At 38.0% G+C, this 26,241-nt stretch overlaps 1 protein-coding gene across 1 annotated transcript in view; it reads left to right on the forward strand.

Annotated features, from left to right (window-relative positions):
• FAF1 (Fas associated factor 1) overlaps positions 1–26,241 on the forward strand; it is a 537,070-nt gene that overhangs the window by 191,885 nt on the left and 318,944 nt on the right. Inside the window, exon 4 of the mRNA XM_059064103.2 lies at positions 9,196–9,407. Coding sequence (XP_058920086.1) covers positions 9,196–9,407 — 212 coding nt within the window. The remainder of the gene's footprint in view (positions 1–9,195; positions 9,408–26,241) is intronic.

A 26,241-nucleotide genomic window follows, 5' to 3' on the forward strand; every position in this document is an offset into this window, starting at 1 on the left:
TGAAATTTAATACACGTATATAACATCTTTCTTCCACAGCTTTGTTTTAACAGTTATTATTTTAGTTGTAAGCAAGTAAAGGCATTTTACAGGTAGAGAGAATAAGGCATGAAGTGACTTGGCTCAGATGATACAGCATGATGTTGATGAGTCAGTAAGCAAGTCTTCCCTCTCATCTTCCAAGGCTTATTTCACTAGACAATACATTGGTAATACAGCATATTTATAAAGTGTAAAAATATGCAGTCATAATCTAAACCATTCAGTCATAAGCAAACATCAAGTATGTACATGTATATTTACTGCATCTTGTTGTAATATTTTATTTATTCAGGATATTGTCCAGAGCCTTTTAAAAAATTATTTTTGGAGAAAACTATTGTTAGAAAGGAGCACTAATGAATTACCTGTATTAGTAGAGAGTAGATGCTGTTTTATAAAAATTTTATGAATTAATAGTGTAATTTTACTCATTGACTAAGTGGGTGGTATTTATCAACTCATTTATTTTATGATCCAGACAGATATACTGTATATTTCTTTGTCTATTGTTTAATTCATTGAGGAAACCTAGCAAAGACAGGTTTGTTTCAAATCTTGAGCATTATTATAATAGCTTTCAGAATATATAAGTGCTGAGGTTTTCTGATTTAGAAGATGTCCATTTTGGCCAGTTATAACATCTTTATTTATTGTCTTTTCTGATACCCATTTAAAAAATCTCATCTTTTTCTAGAGACAGATTTATCTTTAAGACACATTTTTTTGCACCTAGAGGTTTTACCATGGGATGGACTTTTAAAAATTGAAATAAACAAGTGCAGAGTTTCTGTTTGCTTTGCTTTGTTCACTGTCTTCCAAGGATCTGTGTGGTTTGTAGAGGAAAGTTGAGCAAGGATAAAAACACTCCTTTAGTTGAAGTTTAGATCTAAAATAGATTTCTCCATAGAGTTTGCCTTACCACCCAGTGGTCTTTTTTTCTTTCTGTCTTTTAAATTATTGATTAACTTGAAAAGAATAGTGAGAAGGTCAAATTATAGGGATGGTAGTCTTCATAGATGAAAAATCTTAAAAACAGTTTTTTTTGAGTCAACAGTTTTGGATGCCTTTGCACTCTTTGGATATCACTGAACATTAGTCACAACTGACAAGATCATTCATTAACTGGTAATCTCTTTTCCTCTCTCTCTCTCTCTCTCTCTCTCTCTCTTTTTTTATTGCTAAAGAAAAACTAATATAAATTCATTATTTTTGTTGATCTCGAAATAGAGTAATTATAGCTAATAAGAAAGATTTCAAGAGATAACTTAAAAAAAATCCTCTTTGTGGCTGAGAAACATACCAAAGAGCATGCTCTGATTAGAAATATTAAACTATCTTCTCGAGTTAGGGTTTGGTAAAGGGAAAAAAAGCACCACACTAACACCTCTTTCAAAAAAGGGGGGATTTCATATAGGGAATGAGTTACACAGATATATAGTAGGTTGAAAGAGCAATAATGACTGCAGGAAACAACTGGACCATCAGGCCCACATGAGGGTGGGTTCTGCTGGTCAATGAGGAAGGGAGCCTAGGGCAGGAGGAGACTTAAAGCTGAGAAGGGTGGGCAGAGCCGGGACTGTATGGGGCAGATCCATGGCACCCACTCCAGGAAGCCTGCTCTAGGACAGACCTGCCCAGAAGAGGCCCCTATTGACCATCAAAGGGCACAAGGTCACTCCTGGTACTGGAGGAAAAAAGGAAAGAGCTTGGGAGAGGTTGAAGTTAGCAGAACTTTGGAGCTCAGAGGAAGGGCCCTAGGAACTTGGCCCCAGACGCATGAGAAAGAAGTCCTGCTCAGCTGATACTGGTATTTCTGACAGGATGCAGAGGCTTGTTTCGAAGTATTGAAAGAAAATAGAAGCTAACTTCAGTGGTTGATGCTGAAAGAAAGTGGGTGTCATTGTTACGGTGTTGTTACTGCTAGGGTAACATTGATAGGATCAGTGTGTAAACTGTAAGAAGAGAATTTTGTCTGTGTCTGTGTGTGTACACGTGTGCTGTTACTGTCCTTGTTTCTGTTACTGATCATAAAGCCATGGTTGATATTTACCAGTTTCTTCCACTATTTATTCTATATTCCCTCTGCCAGTGCCTCAGATAGTCAAGGTTCTCTACTTCGTGGGACATCTCAAACATTCATTCTTGAAGAGTTAGAATCCTCAGTGGACTTATCCTTTTTAAAAAATTGGTTGCAGTTTCCCATTAACTCTTAATTTTGGACATACCCTAGAAAATAGTCCATTGCATAGCAACAACCTGATTTTTTTTCCTTGGTAATCAAGACCAACTAGTACCTCCTCCTTTGCTAGTTGATTCAGTAGCATGAGGAGTATAAAATGGCCAAGTGGCATTCTCAAATTCTAATACAGTGGAAGTACTGTGGAAACATTACATCCTGTGATCTCTGAACCATCAGAGCCCAAAGTTGCAGGAAGCAAAAATTTGGTAAGTCATTAGGCATAATAAGAGGAACCCTTACCATGACTTAATTCCCATACTCATTTTTTTCCTGGCAATATGAGATATATCACTGTGTTTTGGTCATTGATATAGAGAATATACCACATCCTTTAAGGTGGAGCCCCAAGCTTTGAGGATATTCTCTCCTAACCTGTGGCATAACCATCCTCACCATTACTAGTCAAGCTAGCTGCTTTTGGGTAATGGTATACACCAGTGATACCAGTGCTGCACTTCTCTTACTGTGAAATGAGTTCCTTGGTTAGAACCAGTGTTGTGTGGGAAGCCATAGATCAATAAGGCATTCCCTAAATCCATGAATGGTGGTGCTGGCAGAAGCATTGCTGTCAGGGGGTCAATTTCATATTCAGAAAAGTGTCTTTTTAGGTAAGAACAGATCACTGCCTCCTCCATTATAGAAATGATCCATTACCAGACCCCTGAGGAATGGGGCCGTATTGAGGGCTCCATATTGGTCTCTCTCGTTTGCAGTTTAGGCACTCAGTAGTTTCCTTAGCCAGATTCAGACTTGGTGCGGGTAAGTTGATGCTGTTGTGCCTATGCCTAACCTCTATCCCTATTGGCATGACCACTTTGTACATTAATGCATTGAGTAGTCCTGGGGTAGTAAGGGAATAAGCTAACTGACATCAACAGAACAATGTCATCTTATCTATATTGAGATCCTTTTTTTTTTTAAGTGGATAGCTTATAGATAGCAGTCACCCCATGACATATATTCACATTTTGTGTTCATTCTAAATGATCCATTTCCAATCCTCTTCACCAGAATTCTGTGTCAGCCAATTTTCTTTTTATTCTTTCCAAGTTCTGATCAGGTGGGCAACCCATTAACTATTGCCTGTGATTCAATGTAGATTTGTATCTCAGGTTATTTCTCCTTCTAAATGAAGTGGTCAACCTGTGGTACAACCTTAGGTTCTCCCCACTGGGAGGCTTTTCTTTCACTACTGTCTTTCAGGGATATCTTTGATTGGGATTGTAATGTTTCAGCAGTCTGTTTTTGGTTGGTACCAGCATATTATACATAACCATTTTTTCCTTTTCCAGTCCAAACTTTTTTCTTTCTCAGTTAGCTTAGATATCTTTTATGCACTGATGAGAAGTACAAGGTACAGCAGCCAGCCATGTACCATAACATGCTTCTGACCCCTGGACCCCAAAACTTCACCAAGGTGAAGGCCTCTGCATATACACTTTGGTGTGTATCTCCTAATCTCTAGAATGTATGTATCTTACCAAAGCATCCAAGTACTTGCTACTTTTGCTCTTCAGGACCAATCTACATTGTCATCACTATAATGTTTTGTGGAATACCTGGGTTATCAAGATCTGTCCAGGCTAGATTATTATGCCAAAGAGCAAGAGAGTTGTTATAATCTTCAGGAAAATATAGTGAAGGTATATTGTTTACCCTGCTGAGAGAAAGCAAAATGCTTGTCATGGTGCTTGCAAATTAAAATAGAGGAATAAAAAAGTCTCTGCAAGTTTAGTTGCTTCCTGTTGTCTCCTCCTACAAAATAACACTAATTGAATGAATTAGGAAGTCAATATGAGCTATCTATCGGGATCTGGGGAAAAAACTACAAGGTAGGTTGAATAGATTGAATGAACACTGTATGATTGGACTTAGGCCAAAACCTCATTTACCACCATAACTTCCATTTTTGTATCCCCAGGAATTAGTATTAGAGTTAGCATCTAGTAATCCCCTAAAGATCTAGATATTTTCCTTTTTTCAGTACACAAACCCCTAGTAAATGGCTACAGGTCTCTTAGGGGAATTCTTAGAGGAAAATTTACAATACATATATGTGGCTCTGTTGCATTGTCTTTGGGGGACCAAGGACTTTATGTCTGTGTTTGGCAACTGGGAGTGACTGTGACCCTCCATTATAGTTATGGAAGTTAGGATCCAGGCTGCCAGATCTAGGTTTCTGTTGTTTATAGATCAAGTAATATTTTAGTCAACTGACTTTTCATTTTGTTTCTTAGAAGTACCATGTTCAATAAAGCACTACTAAAGGTCTCTGCAGGTTGAAATCTTCTGATTGCCGCATTTTGTCCATGCTGTCCGTTAAATTCATTGCTTCCTTCTTTTTCTTGTTAAACTCTGCCATTTGACCTATGCACTCTAGGATCTCATCATGCCTATTAGGGAGTCTTTTTCAGTGGTGTCATCTCCCCATGTTATTTCCAACCCACAGAAGACAGCCACTACAGAGTTTTTCAAGGATGTAGATTCCCTCACTAATGTATTTTTCAGTGCTTTAGTGCAGTGTTCTCTGGGACCTCATGGATTATGTAGTAGGAGGATGTGTATATATTCAGGTTGTACATGGTTAATCCACTTTAGCATTCATATTTGTCTAAGCATCTGGATTTCTTCTACATTTTGCCAGGAAAGTTTGGGCATTTCCTCCTCATTAAATGTAGACTCCTTTGGGATTTAAGTTTCATTCAGTTGACAAGGAAACTATTAGAAGTACTTACAACTGCTTAAGCAAATATATTATATTTGGCCCTATTCAAACTCTTTTGGTCAAACTCACTTAAAATTCATTTCCACAACTATTCCCTAGGTTTTTGCTGATATAATTTAGCAAAATATTATAATTACTTTTGGATATAAGCTGTCTTTTCTCAGTTAAGACATCATACTTATTTTCTTGGAACATGCCTACCTCTGATTTTAGAGGTAATAAGGAATGGTAGAGGTAGGTTTTGAGAATAGACATCCCCCTTCAAGGCAACTGTCTCAGGTAAGAGTATTCATAGTTTTTAAGCAAGAGGCTAATCCTCAGTCATGTGAGGAGGAGTTGTTTCTGCTTACAGAAGAGGCTCAGAGAGACTCCAGGGGTTCAAGTTTCCGACATTCATTTGAATCCACTCAGGTATCCCCATTTCACCTCTTAGGTTCTCACTCCTTCCACAACAGTTCCTTAACTTTCACAAAAGAGACTTAGAAAGTATGTATATTCAACTTTCACTGTAAGTATGCAAGCTGCAAAATTAAATTTTTGAGTCCAATTCTTAGGAAGATCATACCTGTGGTTATAAGAAATGAGAAACTCTTTTTAAAGTGCCACTTCAGAAACTCTGTAACTTTCTTATCATGAACTGAACTGAAATTTTAAAACCCCAAATGTGTCATTTTATTCTGTAAGCTCTCCTTTAGAGTCAGAAGCAGCCTGCTCATAGTCCTAGTTGTCATTATTACCACCATAATGGTCAGGTCGGATAGTCATTTGGTTCCCTTAGGCACTTGTTTCAATAATGATAATTAATCATTATGCCAATGCATGGCTTGGATCACTAGTATCACATTTTCCATTGGCAAGGAGCTCAGCAGTGCATTGAAGGTCAAGGCCATAATCAAGCCAGTTCCTGAATCCTTTGTTTCTTGGGACACCTCCATTATCAAGAAAATGAAACCACACTAGGGTATTTTTAACAGAGGGAATTTACTGTAGGATTGGTTACACAGGTGTGGAAGACTAAAAGAGCAAAAAAGTAAAACTGAAGTAACCTAGATATAATAACTGCTTCAGGAAGTTACTGCTGGAAGGTCTAGGGAACAAAGGGATTAACAGAACTTTGAAACTCAGAGGAGCTCTTTGAAGCTGAGGATCAGACCTCTGTGGAATGTATACTGTCCAGCCATTAGTGATATCTCAGAGGGAATGACAAGAAGCTGGTTATAAGCATGCTGAAAAAAGCAGGAGACTGAAAGCTGTAGGGTGATGCTGATTGGAATGCATGCAAACAGGAAGAAGGAATTCTTTCCTCCCCTCCTCCTAACTACTAATCTCTACCTAATATCCTCTATTTGACAAAGGTCTATCAGGAAACCATATGACAAAGGAAAAATATAATTTTGCAGAATCATAGCCCCTGCATTACAGAATAGACTATAGAAGGATGAATTTGGAGTTAAGAAAACAATGTCAGTGACCAGACTGCTAATTAGCTGTTTTTCTTAGGTTCTGAGGAGTTGTGACAACATTTAGATATGTGAAGTATTATTGCACAGATTCTGTTCATAGATGCCTAGAAGCTCACTTTGGCTTCCAAACAGTGATATTCTTCCTGCTTTGGACATTTTCTCTGTTCTTCTCATGTTTTCCTTCCCACATTACTTTCCTGAGTCTGACAACTGGGAGAATGGATAGGTTTTTGTCTTTGGATCAGTGATTAGAGTGTCTGAACTCTGGTGAGATCTAAGCTAGTCACTTTCAAACTTTTTTGACAAGACCTACAATGAGAAATATTTGCAATCCAAAATACACATATTACAAATATGTCCCAGAATCAAAAGTTTTATGATATAATACTTGGTCCTAACTATTAAGTGAAAGATACTGATAATTTCTATCCTATTCTATCCTATCCTATTCTTTTCTATTCTTAATCTTATTCTGATTGTGTTCTTTAAAAGACTTACCACAACTCAATCAATTATGTAATCTATAATTTGATAAACACTGATCAAAGTAACAGTGTGAAATAAATGTAAATATTCTCTCCTTCTTAATTGTATAAGCAATGCTTAACTTGGCAAGTTTTTGGTCATTTTTGGTGTTATTCCTATTTGGGCCCCCAACACATTATTTTTCTTTGAATTCAGGGAGAGAAGAAAGATATTTTAGAACTGAGCTTGTAGTTCTGGTGGTGGAGAAAAATTATACAATAATGATATTTAAGGGGAGCATTTCTTATGTTTCCTCCCTCCCTACTTTTCCTACTGAGGGGGGAAAAACAGTGACAATATATATATATGATAACTTAAGTCAGAGAAAAAGAATCCAAATTTTTCATAATTATTCCTCTACTCATTAGTTTGTCAAATATTTGTATATCTTCTATGTATAAAATCTTGAACTCAGCAGATGATACCGCCATTAAAAACACGAATGTGAGCTTCATAATTATTGATAGTGGTGAGATACTAGAACTAGTCTGAGGTAGTAAAACATGCTCTGAGTTGAAAAATACTCAATCTGAGATATGAGAGATAAATATAATTAGCTAGAAGAAAGATGGAATTTGGGGATGGAATGGGAAGGAAAGAATATTCTTAGAAGGAATAGTTTTTATGTTACCTCATGAAATAGGAAGGATCAAGTAAGACAAAAAACAAAAGGCTGTTCTGGCTATTAGCATAGAGAGATGGAGATAGCATAGCACAAGATGAAGATGGGAAGGTAGATAGGATTCAGATCATATAGGGCCTTGTACGCCACTTTGACCATTTATATGAAGAGCAAAGGGGAGTATAGAAGAAAATTATACGAAGACATTTGTCTTTAATTTCACTCTAGCAGTGGTATGGAATGAAATGCAGGGGGGTAAAGGTATGTATGGAGAGATTAGTTAGGCTATTGCATTAATCCGTGTAAGAGGTGACTGTGGCTTGGACTAGGGTGGCAGCTTCAGAGGGGAAAGGTAGATGACTTATCTAAAAGATATGTAGGAGTTAAAACTGAAAGGACTAGTTAGATGTGGGAGTGGAGAGAGAAAAAGAGGGCAAGGATAATGCCAGAGGTTTCTAGCTTGGGTAGCTAATATGAGGAATAAATGGGAAAATTAGGCTTGGGGAAACATTAATTGTTTAAACTTTGGCTATACTGGGTTTGAGGTTTGGGATCTTACTAAGTACTAGGCATTGTGCTAAGCTTTTCATACATATTATTTGATCTAATCCTTACAAATATAATTAATTTTCCTATTTTACAAATGAGACAGCTATTAAGTGGACAGAGCCACGATTTCATTTTTATTCTTTAAGAAGGGAGAGATTCAACCATGTTTAAATGTTTCTGAGAAGAATCCAGAAGAGAAGGAGATGTTGAAGATAATGGAAGGGAAAGGGATAATCCATAATGTAAAGCTAATGAGTAGATGCGTAGATAGAACGATGTCTTCTCTATTTAGAGAAAGAGAGTGCATATGCAGGTTAGTTTGTGGATTTGATGTTAGAAAGGTAAGGGAATTTCTACTTGATGGCATCTGTTTTCTCTGCAAAGTAGGAAAAATATATTTTAAGACTGAGGAGTGAGAGGGAGAATGGAGGTTTAAGGATGGTAAAGTTTCAGAATAGTTTTTGTGGAAAGTAGAGTTAATGAATCAATTAATGATTTGGTAAGTAAATGAGAGTGGGTGAAGGAGACACTGTTAGTAATTCAGAGTTTAAAATGATGTTTTATCAACATCGTAACAGCATAAGGCAAAAATCTTAATTAAATGAGATATGTGTGATACTGCTAAAAGACATAGAAAGGCAAGGATGGGAGGGAGAGTAATGTGGCTTTCAGTCATTGGGAGAGATTTTATAGAAGAATTAGAACTTACTTAGTCCGTGATGCACAGGTAGGTAAATTTGATATGAAGAACAACACAAGCCAAGTACAGTTAGGTCCCCTCTATACAAATGAGTTCTGTTTCGAGAGTGCTTTCGTAAGTCCAGTTTGTTTTTAAGTTCAACAAAGTTAGCCTAGGTACCCAACTAACAAAATCGGCCGGCCGTATAGTATTGTGCTGTAATTTCCGCATCTTTGAAAGTTCGCAACTTGACAGTTTGTATGTAGGGGACTTACTGTATGGAGTGGGTCCTTAGTGGTAATCTGTAGTTATTTGGTTGATGATAATCCTTCTTTTATGTCAATATTTCAGTGACTATGGGGGTGAGCCTGTATCAGGACCTGCATTTGATCCAGCAAGTCACCCAGCTGCAGCTCCTGCTCCTGCTCCCTCTTCCTCTTCAGCATTTCGACCTGTAATGCCATCTAGGCAAATTGTAGAAAGGCAACCTCGGATGCTGGACTTCAGGGTTGAGTACAGAGACAGAAATGTTGATGTGGTACTTGAAGACAGCTGTACCGTTGGTAAGGTTTTTCCTACCGTATAGCCTCCACAAATAATTCATTAGGTAAACATTCAGTTTATATTCTTTTCTTTTGAGTTGACTGCTGACAAGAAGGAAAAAAAAACAAATTGATATAGTTTCATATAGATTATTGTGTTCTAATTTTAAATACTGTCTTCAGATTGAGGTAAGTTTGAGAATTATTTTTTTTTGTTCCACATATGCAGAATGGTATATGAAGCTGTTTTAGGGCAGATACAAATCAAACATCTTGGAGCTTAAAAAAATACCAGAATTATTAAGTATATTGATATCAGACTTTATAGCTGAAGCTCCTTCATTTTTAATACTGTGATTAATGAGAAATCAGAAATAAGACATTGCCATCACTTCTTCTCCCTGCCAGCTAAATAAATGCTGTAGTACTGTTCTCTCAAAGGAGACTCATAGTGTATGCCTGTCATTTTCAGACAAACTTTACCAAAATTCTGTAGAGAAACTATGTTGAATTCATGTTTGATTCAGATTATTTGATCCATGTTTCTTGTAGAACTAGAAATTGTACTAATTTCTATTTTAATATGGTTTTGCCTTATATCTAAATTTTAGATATTTCTGAAATTTTGCCTTTGTTTCTTTTTGGGGAGATCCTTTCCTAATATTATTTAATTTTATTAATTGAGGTACCAGTCTGTGGCCTGTTAGGAACTGAGCTGCACAGCAGGAGGTGAGCGGTGAGCAAGCGAGCAAAGCTTCATCTGTATTTATAGCCACTCCCCATCGCTCACATTACCACCTGAGCTCCGCCTCCTGTCGGATCAGCGGCTACATTAGGTTCTCATAGGAGTGCAAACCCTACTGTGAACTGCGCATGCCAGGGATCTAGGCTGCGCGCTCCTTATGAGAATCTAATGCCTGACGATCTGAGGTGGAGTTGAGGCAGTGATGCTAGTGCTGGGGAGCAGCTGCAAATACAGATTATCATTAGCAGAGAGGTTTTTTGTCTTTTTTTTTTTTTTTTTTTTTTTTTTTTTTTTTTTTGCGATACGCAGGCCTCTCACTGTTGTGGCCTCTCCCGTTGCGGAGCACAGGCTCCGGACGCGCAAGGCTCAGCGGCCATGGTTCACGGGCCCAGCCGCTCCACGGCATGTGGGATCCTCCCGGACCGGGGCACGAACCCGTTTCCCCTGCATCGGCAGGCAGACTCTCAACCACTGCGCCACCAGGGAAGCCCTAGCTGAGAGGTTTGACTGCACAGAGACCATAATAAATCAATTGCTTGCAGACTCTATCAAAACCCTAGCAGTGAGTGGCAAGTGACAATTAAGCTGGATGTGGTGGCAGGCTTTATAGTGGCAAGTGAGTTGATGTACTTCAATTGTATAGCTGCGTCTGGTGGCAGGCTTTAAGTCAGAACCCGACACTTATTTTACTCCACTCGTGGCCCGCCCATTATTTTATTTACCACTTCTATCCGCGCCTCTTTCCCACTCTGTGCACTTGTCTCAGTCACAGTTTTGGTAAGCCCACAAGCTAACCCTAGCCAAAATGAGTAAAAAACAAACGTCACTGGAGAGCTTCTTTGAAAAGTGGGAAAGACCCAATGATGAGACAGCAGAAGAGTCTAAGGCTGCCAACGAAAAGAAAGCTGCATTTAAAAGAAAACACCAAGAGTCCTACTTAAATTACAGGTTCATTGCAACAGGTGATTGACATTCTCCAACCCCACTTTGTATAATATATGGCAACTGGTTATCCAGTGCAGCTGTGAAACCTTCAAAACTGCTTTGCCACATGGAGACCAAGCACCCTGCATTAAAAGACAAGCCTTTGGAGTTTTTCAAAAGAAAAAAATGTGAACACAAGAACAGAAGCAATTATTGAAGGCCACCACTTCATCAAATGTGTCTGCACTGAGAGCATCATTCTTAGTGGCTAACCGCATTGCTAAAGCTAAGAAGCCTTTTACTATTGGTGAAGAGTTGATCCTGCCTGCTGCTAAGGACATTTGTTGTGAACTTTTAGGAGAGGCTTCAGTTCAGAAGGTGGCACGTGTTCCTCTTTCAGCTAGCACCATAACTAGATGAATTGATGAAATAGCAGAGGATATTGAGGCACAATTGTTAGAGGATTAATGAGTCACCGTGGTACACAATCCAGGTTGATGAGTCTACCGATGTTGACAACAAGGCAATGGTGCTTGTTTCTGTGCAGTATATTTTTCAGGAGGATGCGCATGAGGGTATGTTATGTGCACTTTTGTTGTCAGCCAACACCACAGCTGCAGAACTATTCAAGTCTTTGAATTATTACATATCAAGAAAACTGAATTGGTCATTTTGTGTCAGTATATACATGGATGGAGTAGCTGCCATGACTGGACGGCTTTCTGGTTTCTCAACTCAGGTCAGAGAGGTCGTTTCTCAAATGTAAGTCTATGCACTGTATCATCAGTAGAGAAATGCTGGCTAGCTGAAAAATGTCACCTGAACTTAACAGTGTTTTGTAGGATGTGATTAAAATTATCAGCCACATTAAAGTACATGCCCTTAACTCACATCTGTTCACGCAGCTAGCTCTGTGAGGAGGAGGATGCAGAGTACACACGTCTTCTCTTACACACAGAAGTGCGATGGCTTTCTAAAGGTAGATCACTGGCCAGGGTTTTTGAGTTATGAGAACCACTCCAGAGATTTCTTTTAGAAAAATGGTCACCACTGGCAGCACATTTCGGTGCCACAGAATGGGTCGCAAAACTTGCTTACTTGTGTGACATATTTAACCTGCTCAACGAACTCAATCTGTCACTTCAGGGGAGAATGACAACTGTATTCAAGTCGGCAGATAAAGTGACTTCATTCAAAGCCAAACTGGAATTATGGGGGCAACAAGTGAACATTGGGATTTTTGACATGTTTCAAACATTAACAGAGATTTTGAAAGAGACTGAGCCAGGGCCTTCTTTCTCCCAGCTGGTGCGTGATCACCTATCTCACCTTTCAAAAGAGTTTGAGCATTACTCCCCAACCACAGAAGACTGAACTGGGAAGGAATTGGATCCGTGACCCATTTGTGAATAAGCCAGGTGAATCGACTTTGTCCGTGCTGGAAGAGGATCAACTGCTTGAGATCGCAAATGACGGTGGCCTTCAAAATATGTTTGAGACAACGTCAAATCTCCATACATTCTAGATGAAAGTCAAAGCAGAATATCCTGAGATTGCCACAAAAGCACTGAAAAGGCTGCTTCCATTTCCAACATCCTATCTTTGTGAAGCAGGGTTTTCTGCAGTGACAGCAACCAAAATGAGATTACGGAGTAGACTGGATGTAAGCAACACACTTCGGTGTCACTGTCTCCCGTCACCCCCAGATGGGACCATCTAGTTGCAGGAAAACAAGCTCAGGGCTCCCACTGATTCTGCATTATGGTGAGTTGTATAATTATTTCATTATATATTACAATGTAATAATAATAGAAATAAAGTGCACAATAAATGTAATGTGCTTGAATCATCCTGAAACCATCCCCCCACCCCGTCTGTGGAAAAACTGTCTTCCACGAAACCAGTCCCTGGTGCCAAAAAGGTTGGGGACCGCTGCATTACGGAGAAAAGCAAGGCTGTAAAAGAGTGATCATTCCCAAACATGAATCAGATTGTTATTCCCTTACTTAAAACCATTTAGAAACTTTCCATTGTTTGGGGGATAAAATTCAAATCTTTTAACATGACCTGTAAGTCCTGCTCCACCAGACCCTGCTGCATTTCTAGTTTTCATCTATTATCACTCTCCTTCTTACTCACCATACCTGAGTTGTAATGGACCTCTTTCAGTTCCTTGAATAGGTTATTAGCTCAGGGCCTTTGTACTTGTTTCTTTTTTTGCCTGGATTCCTCCCCTTCTCCCTTTGCCCATCCCCATGCCCCCAAATATTCTCCTATACATTCCTTTTTATTTTAAAAGTGAGATATATACAGTATGGTTTTATTAACTATGGGTACATTGTCATACAGAGGATCCCTAGAACTTTTTCATCTTGAGTAAATGAAACTCTATATCCACTGGACAGCAACTTCCCATTTTCCCCTCCTGCAAGCCCTTTGGCAGTCATCATTCTGCTTTCTGCCTCTATGAGTTTGACTACTTTAAATACCTTATATAAGTGGAATCATGCAACATTTGTCTTTCTGGCTTATTTCACTTCATATGATAAGTGAAAGGCTCATCCATGTTGTAGCATATTACAGGATTTTCTTCCTTTTTAAAAGCTGAATAATATTCCATTGTATGTATATACCACATTTTCTTTATCCATTCATCTGTTGATGGACATTTAGGTTGTTTCCACCTCTTGGCTATTGTGAATAATGCTGCAGTGAACATGGGATTGCAAATATCTCTTGAGACATTGCTTTCAATTCTTATTTTTGGTGTGTGTGTTGTTTTGTTGCTTTGTTTTATTTTATTGTAGTATAGTTGATTTACAATGTTGTGTAAGTTTCAGGTGTACAACAAAGTAATTCAGGTATACATGTACATATATTCATGCTTTTTTAGGTTCTTTTCTCATATAGGTTATCACAGAATATTGATTCAGTTATACATGTACATACATTCATGCTTTTTTAGATTCTTTTCTCATATAGTTTATCACAAAATATTGAATAGAATTCCCTGTGCTATACAGTGGGTCCTTGTTGGTTATCTATCTTATATGTAATAGTGTATGTGTGTGTTCATCCCAGGCTTCTGATTTATCCCTCCCAACCCCCTATGTTTCCCCTTTGGTAACCATAAGTTTGTTTCGATATCTGTAAGTCCATTTCTGTTTTGTAAATAAGTTCATTTGTTTCTTTTCTTTCTCTTTTTAAATTAGATTCCACATATGAATGATATCATATGATATTTGCCTTTCTTTCTCTGACTTACTTCACTTAGTATAATAATCCCTAGGTGCAACCATGTTGCTGCAAATGGCATTATTTCATTCTGTTTTATGGCTGAGTAATATTCCCTTGTATATAGGTACCACAGCTTTATCCATTCTTCCGTCTATGGACATTTAGGTCAGTTCTTTTGGATTAATACCCAGAAGTGAGATTGCTGGATCATATGTTAGCTCTATTTTTAATTTTTGAGGAGCTTCCATACTCTTTATCATAGTAGCTGCACATTTTACATTTCCAGCAATAATGCACAAAGGTTCCAATTTTTTCACATCCGTACCAACACTTGTTACTTTCTGTTATTTTGTTTTTGTTTTTATAATGGCCATCTTAACACGTATGAGTTGATATCTCGTGGTTTTGGTTTGCATCTCATGATGATTGGTGATAACTGAGCATCTTTTCATATACCTTTTGGTCATTTGTATATCTTCTTTGGATAAATGTCTAATCAAGTCCTTTGCCCATTTTAAAATTGGGTTATTTAACTTTTTGCTATTAAATTGTGAATTTTTTTATTTGTTTTGAATATAACCCCTTAACAGATATGTGGTTTGCAAATATTTTCTCCCATTCTATAGGTTGACTTTTCACTCTGTTTATTGTTTCTTTTGCTGCACAAAAGCTTTTTAGTTTAGTGTAGTCCCACTAGTCTATTTTTACATTTGTTGTCTATGCTTCTGGTGTCATATCCAAGAAATCACTGCCAAGATAAATGTTATGGAGGTTTTTCTGTATGTTTTCTTCTAGGAGTTTTATAGTTTGAGATCTGTAATCCATTTTGAGTTAATTTTTGGGTATGATGTAAGATAAAGGTCTAATTTCATTCTTTTGCATGTGGATATCCAGTTATGCCCGTATCATTTGTTAAAGGGACTGTCCTTTCTCCATCATGTAGACTTGGCACCCTTGTCAAAGATCATTTGACCTATATGTGTGGGTTTATTTCTGGGCTCTCTGTTCTGTTCCGTTGGTCTATATTTCCATCTTTACACCAGTACCATACTGTTTTGATTACGTTGTAAAATGTTTTGAAGTCAGTAAGTGTGAGGCCTGGAGCTTCATTCTTTCTCAAGATTGTTTTAGCTATTCAGGGTCCTTTGCAGTTCCATATGAATTTTGGTATTGTTTTTTCTATTTCTACAAAAATGCCATTGGGATTTTGATACGGATCACATTGAATCTGTATGTCCCTTTGAGTAGTATGGACAGTTTAACAATATTAAGTCTCTCAATCCATGAACATGTGATGTCTTTCCATTTATTTGTGTCATCTTTTAATGTTTTTCAGCAGTGTTTTATAGTTTTCATTGAACAGGTCTTTTGCCTTCTTGGTTAAGTTTATTCCTATGTATTTTATTCTTCTGATGCTGTTATAAATGGGATTGTTTTCTTAGATTCCCTTTTGGATTATGTGTTGTTACTATATAGAAACATTACTATTTTGTATACTGCAGCTTTGCTGAATTCATTTATTGGTTCTAATATGGTGTGTGTGTGTGTGTGTGTGTGTGTGTGTGTGTGTGTGTGTGTAATCTTCAGGGTTCTCTACATATAAGACATATTATCTACAAAGAGAGATAATTTTACTTCTTTTTTCCTGATTTGGATGCCTTTCATTTCTTTTTGTTGCCTAATTGCTCTGGCTAGGATTTCCAATATTATCTATGCTGAAAAGAAGTGGGAAAAGTGGGCATCCTTGTATTGTTCATGATCTTTAGAGGAAAAGTTTTTCGTTTTCACTATTGAGTAAGATGTTAGCTGTGATCTTTTCATATATGGCCTTTATTGTATTAAGATAATTTCCTTTTATTCCTAGTTTGTTGAGTGTTTTTGTCATGACATGGTATTTTGTCAGATGTTTTTTCTGTATCTATTGAGATGACCATGTGATATTTTCCCCTTCATTCTGTTAATATGGTATATCACATTGATTGATTTTCATATGTTGAACCATGCTTGCCTCCCATGGGTAAATTCCACTTGGTGTATGAGCCTTTTAATGTGCTGTCAAATACAGTTTTTAAGTATTTTGCTGAGGATTTTTGCAACTATATTCATCACGAATATTAGCCTGTTGGTTTTTGTTGTTGTTCTTCTTCTTGTAGTGTTTTTTTCCTGGCTTTGGCAACATGGTAATGTTGGCCTTATAAAATGAGTATGGAAGTGTTCTACCTCTTCAAATTTGGTAAGATTTCGAGAAAGATTTATGTTAACTTTTCTTTAAATGTTTGGTAGAATTCTCCAATGAATCCATCTGGTGCTGGTCTTTTTTTATTGGGAGGGTTGTGATTATGGATTCAGTCTCCTTACTTAGTTATAAGTGTGTTCAGATTTTCTTTTTCTTTATGATACAGTTTTGGTAGATTATATGTTTCTAAGGATTTACCCATTTCTTCTAAGTTATCCCATTTGTTGGCATATAATTGTTTATAGTAGTCTCTGTGATTCTTTTTATCTTTGTGGCATCAGTTGTAATATTTCCTTTTTCATTTCTGATTTTATTGGAGTCTTCTCTCATTTTTTCTTCGCTTAGGCTGAAAATTCATCAGTTTTGTTGATTGTTTCAAACATCAGCTCTTAGTTAGATTGATTTTGTCTGTTTTCCTATTCTCTTTTCATTTATTTCTGCTCTAGTCTTTATTGAAGACTAACTTCCTCACTTCTACTAACTTTGGGCTTAGTTTGTTCCTTTTTTCTAGTTACTTGAAGTGTAAAGTTAAGTTGTTTATTTGAGATCTTTCTACTTTTTTAATGTAGGCCTCTACTGCTATAAACTTTCCTCTTAGTACTGCTTTCCCTGCATCCCATAAGTTTTGGTATTTTGTGTTTTATTTTCATTTGTCTCATGATATTTTCTAATTCTCTCTTGATTTCTTCTTTGGCCCATTGGTTGTTCAAGCAAAAGTTGTTTAATTTCCATATATTTGTGAATTTTCCAGGATAGATGACATGTTAGGTTACAAACAACAGATTTAAGAAGATTGAAATCATACCAAGTATGTTTTCCAACCAAAATATACTGAAACTAAAAATGAATAGCACTTTTCCTTTACCCTTTTCTTCTTAAATTTATTATCTATCCTGGAGCATGTTCCATGTGTGCTTGAGAAGAATGTGTATTCTGGTGCTGTTGGGTGTTATGTTTTGTACATGTCTTTTAGTTCCATTTCATCTACAGTGTTGTTCAAGTCCTTATTGATATTCTCTGTGGAAGTTTTATCCGGTATTGAAATCCCCTGCTATTATGGTGTTGTTGTATATTTCTCCCCTCTGTTCTTCCATTGTTTGTTTTACATATTGGGTTCTTTGTTTGGGGGTACATATATGCTTATAATTGGTACATCTTCCTGGTGAGTTGACTGTTTTGTCATTATATAATATCTTTCTCTCTCTTGTAGCTCTATCTTCTGAGTTTTTTAAAAAATTGAATTATAGTTTATTTACAGTATTGTGTTAATTTCAGGTTTACAGCATAGTGATTCAGTATTTTTGCAGATTATATTCCATTATGGGTTATTACAAGATATTAGGTATAATTCCCTGTGCTATATAGTATTATTTCAGATTTTTATCTGTTTTAAGAAAACTAGAAGGCAGTCCTATAGTAAATAAATTTTAACTGCTATTGTATAGCATGTGACAGAGTAGATAACAGTGTCTCTTTGAAATTGACCTGATTCTTTTTGTTGATGGAATATTGGGCATATAGTGAAAGTTCATGGATATTTTAATCACTTGAACCACTTTTTCATTGGTTCACTCATTTGGAGTGAAATCTGCTGCTGATTTCAAAGATGGTGATCAGAATGCTGCTTCTGGATTATACATCTTAATATGACATTTAAATCTATCTTAGTTTGGAGAATATGAACTATTTTAAAGCTTTATTATAGAAATACATGATAGAATTTCTAGGGATCACATTTTGTAAACTCTTATCCTTTTAATTCACTGTAAAGGCAGACTTGTGCCTAAGTACGGTAGAGTAGAAGCATTTGTGTTATTCTGTTTGAAAACAAATACAATTTAAATAGTTACGCACATTTTGTACATTTTGATTCCAAATGAATTGTAAACCAAATATTATTGTATGATATGTATCTTTCTCCTGCTTCTCTAAACAGTTCCAATTTTTTATTTGTTCTGGATTATAGTTGTTCTCTTATTATGAATTATGTGCCAGTCACACATCACGTCATGCACCTTTTCTTTGTTCATTGTTGGTTTGTTGATATGCATCACTGTGGAAGGCATACTCAGGGATATCAGGGATTGTTGGAAAATTTTGTTCTTTCATTTCTTTCAATGCTTTTGATTAAGTTCTGTTAGTTTTAGCACAGTATCACTTGAACTCCTCCTTTATTTGGATCCCCTCCATTACAGTTCAAGAATGAATTTCTTTCATAAGTTATTAAAATAATTCCTCCATTTCCGTTCTTTCAGTTTCTTTCTTCCTCTAGTCTGTATTTTACATAGTTTCCCTATAGTGATCTTTCTAGAATATAAATTTCCTCATATCCTTCATTGGTTCCTTATTTTTTTATATTCTGTTACTTATTAAGGAATTGGATAAATACTAATTTTTCTGTATACATATAAATATTAAAAGGCAAAGAGGTGCTAAATGAGATAATGCCACTTCCCATGCTATTACCCGGGACTCTCAACATAGTATAAAGGTAAGCCTATATGGAGGGAAGATGGCGGAAGAGTAAGATGCAGAGATCACCTTCCTCCCCACATATACATCTACACGTGCAACTGCTCCTATAGAACACCCAACGAAGGCTGGCAGAAGACCTCAGACCTTCCAAAAGGCAAGAAACTCCCCCACGTACCTGGGTAGGGCAAAAGAAAAAAGAATAAACACAGACAAAAGAATAGGGATGGGACCTGCACCGGTGGGAGCAAGCTGTGAAGGAGGACAGGTTTTCACACACTAGAAACCCCCTTCATGGGCGGAGACTGCGGTGGGAGAGGGGGAGGCTTCAGAGCCGTGGGGAGAGCACAGCAACAGGGTGCGGAGGGCAAAGCAGGAGATTCCTGCAGAGGATCAGTGCCGACCAGCACTCACCAGCCCGAGAGGCTTGTCTGCTCACCCTGGGAGGTGAGGCTCGGGTTTTGGTCGGAAGCCATGAGAGGACTGGGGTTGGCTGCGTGAACACAGCATGAAGAGGTTAGTGCACCACGGATAGCTGGGATGGAGTCCGGGAGAAGTCTGGAGCTGCCGAAGAGACAAAAGACTTTCTCTTGCCTCTTTGTTTCCTGGTGCTAGGGGAAAGGGGATGAAGCACACCGCTTAAAGGAGCTGCTCCTGAAATGGGCGCGAGCCGCAGCTATTAGCACGGACACCAGAGACGGGCATGAGACGCTAAGGCTGCTGCTGCCGCCGCTGGGGGGCCTGTGTGCGAGCACAGGTCCCTATCCACACCTCCTCTCCCAGGAGCCTGTGCAGCCCGCCACTGCCAGGGTGCCGGGATCCAGGGACAACTTCCTTGGGAGAACGCAGGGTGCGCCTCAGGCTGGTGCAATGTCATGCTGGTCTCTGCTACCACAGGCTCACCCCGCATCCGTACCCCTCCCTCCCCCCGGCCTGAGTGAGCCAGAGCCCCCAAATCAGCTGCTCCTTTAACCCCATCCTGTCTGAGCGAAGAGCAGACCCCTCAGGCGACCTATGCACAGAGTTGGGGCCAAGTCCAAAGCTGAACCCCAGGAGCTGTGTGAACAAAGAGGAGAGGAGGAGGTCTCTCCCAGCAGCCTCAGAAGCGGCGGATTAAAGCTCCACAATCAACTTGAAGTGGCCTGCATCTGTGGAAAACCTGAATAGACAGCAAATCATCCCAAGTTGAGGAGGTGGACTTTGGGAGCAAGATAATTATTTTTTCCCCCTTTTCTCTTTTTGTGAGTGTGTATATATGTGCTTCTGTGTGAGATTTTGTCTGTATAGCTCTGCTTTCACCATTTGTCCTAGGGTTCTGACTGTCCCGTTTTTTTGTTTGTTTGTTCTACTTTATAAAATTTTTCTTCTTAATAATTATTTTTTATTTTAATGAGTTTATTTTATCCTATTTTATTTTATCTTCTTTCTTTCTTTCTTCCTTTCTTTCTTCCTTTCTTGCTTCCTTCCTTCCTTCCTTCCTTTCTTTCTTCCTTCCTTCCTTCCTTGCTTTCTTTCTTTCCTTTCTATTTTTTCTCCCTTTTATTCTGAGCCGTATGGATTAAAGGCTCTTGGTGCTCCAGCCAGGCATCACAGCTGTGTCTCTGAGGTGGGAGAACCAACTTCAGGACACTGGTCCACAAGAGACCTCCCAGCTCCACGTAATATCAAATGGCGAAAATCTCCCAGAGATCTCCATCTCAACACCAACACCCAGCTTCACTAAACGACCAGCAAGCTACAGTGCTGGACACCCTATGCCCAACAACTAGCCAGACAGGACTACAGCCCCATCCATTAGCAGAGAGGCTGCCTAAAATCATAATAAGTCTACAGACACCCCAAAACACACCAACAGACGTGGACCTTCCGACCAGAAAGACAAGATCCAGCCTCATCCAACAGAACACAGGCACTAGTCCCCTCAACAAGGAAACCTACTCAAACCACTGAACCAACCTTAGCCACTGGGGACAGACACCAAAAACAACGGGAAGTACGAACCTGCAGCCTGCAAAAAGGAGACCCCAAACACAGTAAGATAAGCAAAATGAGAAGACAGAAAAACACACAGCAGATGAGGAGCAAGATAAAAACACACCAGACCTAACAAATGAAGAGGTAATAGGCAGTCTACCTGAAAAAGAGTTCAGAATAATGATAGTAAAGATTATTCAAAATCTTGGAAATAGAATAGAGAAAATGCAAGAAACATTTACCAAGGACCTAGAAGAACTAAAGACGAAGCAAGTAATGATGAACAACACAATAAATGAAATTAAAAATACTCTAGATGAGATTAATAGCAGAATAACTGAGGCAGAAGAACGGATAAGTGACCTGGAAGATAAAATAGTGGAAATAACTACTGCAGAGCAGAATAAAGAAAAAAGAATGAAAAGAACTGAGGACACTCTCAGAGACCTCTGGGACAACATTAAACACACCAGCATTCGAATTATAGGGGTCCCAGGAGAAGAAGAGAAAAAGAAAGGGACTGAGAAAATATTTGAAGAGATTATAGTTGAAAACTTCCCTAATATAGGAAAGGAAATAGTCAATCAAGTCCAGGAAGCACAGAGAGTCTCATACAGGATAAACCCAAGGATAAACATGCCGAGACACATAATAATCAAACTGTCAAAAATTAAATACAAAGAAAACATATTAAAAGCAGCAAAGGAAAAACAACAAATAACACACAAGGGAATCCCCATAAGGTTAACATCTGATCTTTCAGCAGAAACCCTACAAGCCAGAAGGGAGTGGCAGGACATATTTAAAGTGATGAAGGAAAGAAACCTACAACCAAGATTACTCTACCCATCAAGGATCTCATTCAGATTTGATGGAGAAATTAAAACCTTTTCAGATAAGCAAAAGCTGAGAGAGTTCAGCACCATCAAACCAGCTTTACAACAAATGCTAAAGGAACTTCTCTAGGCAAGAAACACAACAGAAGGAAAAGACGTACAAGAACAAACCCAAAACAATTAAGAAAATGGGAATAGGAATATACATATCGATAATTATGTTAAATGTAAATGGATTAAATGCTCCCACCAAAAGACACAGACTGGCTGAGTGGATACAAAAATAAGCCCCATATATATGCTGTCTACAAGATACCCACTACAGACCTAGGGGACACATACAGACTGAAAGTGAGGGGTGGAAAAAGATATTCCATGCAAATGGAAATCAGAAGAAAGCTGGAGTAGCAATTCTCATATCAGACAAAATAGACTTTAAAATAAAGACTATTACAAGAGACAAACAAGGACACTACATATTGATCAAGGGATCGATCCATGAAGAAGATATAACAATTGTAGATATTTATGCACCCAACATAGGAGCACCTCAATACATAAGGCAAATACTAACAGCCATAAAAGGGGAAATCGACAGTAACACAATCATAGTAGGGAACTTTAACACCCTACTTTCACCAATGGACAGATCACCCAAAATGAGAATAAATAAGGAAATACATGTTTTAAATGATACATTACACAAGATGGATTTACTTGATATTTATAGGACATTCCACCCAAAAACAACAGAATACACATTTTTCTCAAGTGCTCATGGAACATTCTCCAGGATAGATCATATGTTGGGTCAAAACTCTACCCTTGGTAAATTTAAGAAAATTGAAATCGTATCAAGTATCTTTTCTGACCACAACGCTATGAGACTGGATATCAATTACAGGAAAAGATCTGTAAAAAATACAAACACATGGAGGCTAAACAATACACTACTTAATAACGAAGTGATCACTGAAGAAATCAAAAAATACCTAGAAATAAATGACAATGGAGACATGATGAACAAAAACTTATGGGATGCAGCAAAAGCAGTTGTAAGAGGGAAGTTTATAGCAATACAACCCTACCTTAAGAAACAGGAAACATCTCGAATAACAACCTACCCTTGCAACTAAAGCAATTAGAGAAAGAAGAACAAAAAAAAAAAAAACCAAATTTAGCAGAAGGAAAGAAATCATAAAGATCAGATCAAAAATAAATGAAGAACAAAGGAAGTGATAGCAAAGATCAATAAAAGTAAAAGCAGGTTCTTTGAGAAGATAAACAAAATTGATAAACCATTAGCCAGACTCATCAAGAAAAAAAGGGAGAAGACTCAAATCAAGAGAATTAGAAATGAAAACAGAGAAGTAACAGTGGACACTGCAGAAATACAAAAGATTATGAGAGATTACTATAAATAACTATGCCAATAAAATGGACAAAATCTTAGAAATGCACAACCTGCTGAGACTGAACCAGGAAGAAATAGAAAATATGAACAGACCACTCACAAACACTGAAATTGAAACTGTGATTAAAAATCTTCAAACAGGAGCTTCGCTGGTGGCGCAGTCCTTGAAGTCCACCTGCAAATGCAGTGGACGCGGATTCATGCCCCAGTCCGGGAGGGTCCCGCATGCTGCGGAGTGGCTGGCCCCATGAGCCATGGCTGCTGGGCCTGTGCACCTGGAGCCTGTGCTCCACAGTGGGAGAGGGCACAGCAGTGAGAGGCCCGTGTACCACAAAAAAGGAAAAGCAAAACAAACAAACGAAATCTTCCAAAAAACAAAAGCCCAGGATCAGATGGCTTCACAGGCAAATTCTATGAAAAATTTAGAGAAGAGCTAACACCTATCCTTATTAAACTCTTGCAAAAATTAGCAGAGGGAGGAATACTACCAGACTCATTCTATGAGGCCACCATCACCCTGATACCGAAACCAGACAAAGATGTCACAAAGAAAGAAAACTATAGGCCAATATCACTGATGAACATAGATGCAGAAATCCTCAACAAAATACTAGCAAACAGTATCCAACAACACATTAAAAGGGTCATATATCGTGATTAAGTGGGGTTTATTCCAGGATTGCAGGGATTCTTCAATGTACGCAAATCAATCAACCTGATATACCATATCAACAAACTGAAGGAGAAAAACCATATGATCATCTCAATAGATGCAGAGAAAGCTTTTGACAAAATTCAACACCCATTTATGATAAAAAATCTGCAGAAAATAGGCAGAGGGAACTTTCCTCACCATATTAAAGGCCATATATGACAAACCCACAGCCATCATCGTCCTCAATGGTGAAAAACCAAAACCATTTCCAGTAACATCAGGAACAAGACAAGGTTTCCCACTCGCACCACTCTTATTCAACATAGTTTTGGAAGTTCTAGCCACAGCAATCAGAGAAGAAAAAGAAATAAAAGGAATCAAAATCGGAAAGACATAAAGCTGTCACTGTTTGCAGATGACATGATACTATTAATAGAGAATTCTAAAGATGCTACCAGAAAAGTACTAGAGCTAATCAATGAATTTGGTAAAGTAGCAGGATACAAAATTAATGCACAGAAATCTCTGGCATTCTTATACACTAATGATGAAAAAATGTGAGAATGAAATTAAGAAAACACTCCCATTTACCATTGCAATGAAAAGAATAAAATATCTAGGAATAAACCTACCTAAGGAGAAAAAAGATCTGTATGCAGAAAATTATAAGACAGTGATGAAAGAAAGTAAAGATGATAAAAATAGATGGAGAGAAATACCATGTTCTTGGATTGGAAGAATCTGCATTGTGAAAATGACTCTACTAGCCAACGCAATCTACAGATTCAATGCAATCCCTGTCAAACTAGACTGGCATTTTTCACAGAAGTAGAACAAAAAATTTCACAATTTGTATGGAAACACAAAAGACCCCTAATAGCCAAAGCAATCTTGAGAACAAAAAATAGAGCTGGAGGAATCAGGCTCTCTGATTTCTCACTATACTACAAAGCTACAGTAATCCAGACAGTATGGTACTGGCACAAAAACAGAAATATACATCAATGGAATAGGATAGAGAGCACAGAGATAAACCCACACACATAGGGTCACCTTATCTTTGATAAAGGAGGCAAGAATATACAGTGGAGAAAAGACAGCCTCATTAATAAGTGGTGCTGGGAAAACTGGACAGTTACATGTAAAAGTGTGAAATTAGCACACACCCTAACACCAAACACAAAAATAAAGTCAAATTGGGTTAAAGACCTAAATGTAAGGCCAGACACCATCAAACTCTTAGAGGAAAACATAGGCAGAACACTCTATGACATAGATCACAGCAAGATCCTTTTTGACCCATCTCCTAGAGAAATGGAAATAATAACAAAAATAAACAAATGGGACCTAATGAAACTTAAAACCTTTCGCACAGCAAAGGATACCATAAACAAGACCAAAAGAAAACCCTCAGAATGGGAGAAAATAGTTGCAAATGAAGCAACTGACAAAGGATTAATCTCTAAAATTTGTAAGCAACTCATGCAGCTCAATAACAAAAAAACAAACCAATCAAAAAATGGGCAGAAGACCTAAATAGACATTTCTCCAAAGAAGATATACAGATTGCCAACAAACACATGAAAGAATGCTCAACATCATTAATCATTAGAGAAATGCAAATCAAAAGTACAATGAGATATCATCTCATGCCGGTCAGAATGGCCATCATCAAAAAATCTACAAACAATAAATGCTGGAGAGGGTGGGTAGAAAGAGAGCACTCTTGCACTGTTGGTGGAAATGTAAATTGATACAGCCATTATGGACAACAGTATGGAGGTTCCTTAAAAAAGTACAAATAGAACTACCATATGACCCAGCAATCACACTACTGGGCATAGACCCTGAGAAAACCATAATTCAAAAAGAGCCATGTACCAAAATGTTCATTGCAGCTCTATTTACGATAGCCAGGACATGGAAGCAACCTAAGTGTCCATCAACAGATGAATGGATAAAGAAGTTGTGGCACATATATACAGTGGAATATTACTCAGCCATACAGAGAAATGAAACTGAGTTATTTGTAGTGAGGTAGATGGACCTGGAGTCTGTCATACAGGGTGAAGTATGTCAGAAGGAGAAAAACAAATACCGTATGCTAACACATTTATATAGAATGTAAGAAAAAAAATGTCATGAAGAGACTAGAGGTAGGATGGGACTGAAACAAAGACCTGCTAGGGCATGACCTTTAGGATGTGGGAAGGGGGAAAGGTAAGCTGTGACGAAGTGAGAGAGTGACATGGACATATATACACTACGAAACGTAGAGTGGATAGCTGGTGGGAAGGAGCCGCATGGCACAGGGAGATCTACTAGGTGGTTTGTGACCACCTAGAGGGGTGGGGTATGGAGG

This window comes from Kogia breviceps, chromosome 1, assembly GCF_026419965.1.
Source record: "Kogia breviceps isolate mKogBre1 chromosome 1, mKogBre1 haplotype 1, whole genome shotgun sequence".
Classification (NCBI taxonomy): Eukaryota; Metazoa; Chordata; class Mammalia; order Artiodactyla; family Physeteridae; genus Kogia; species Kogia breviceps.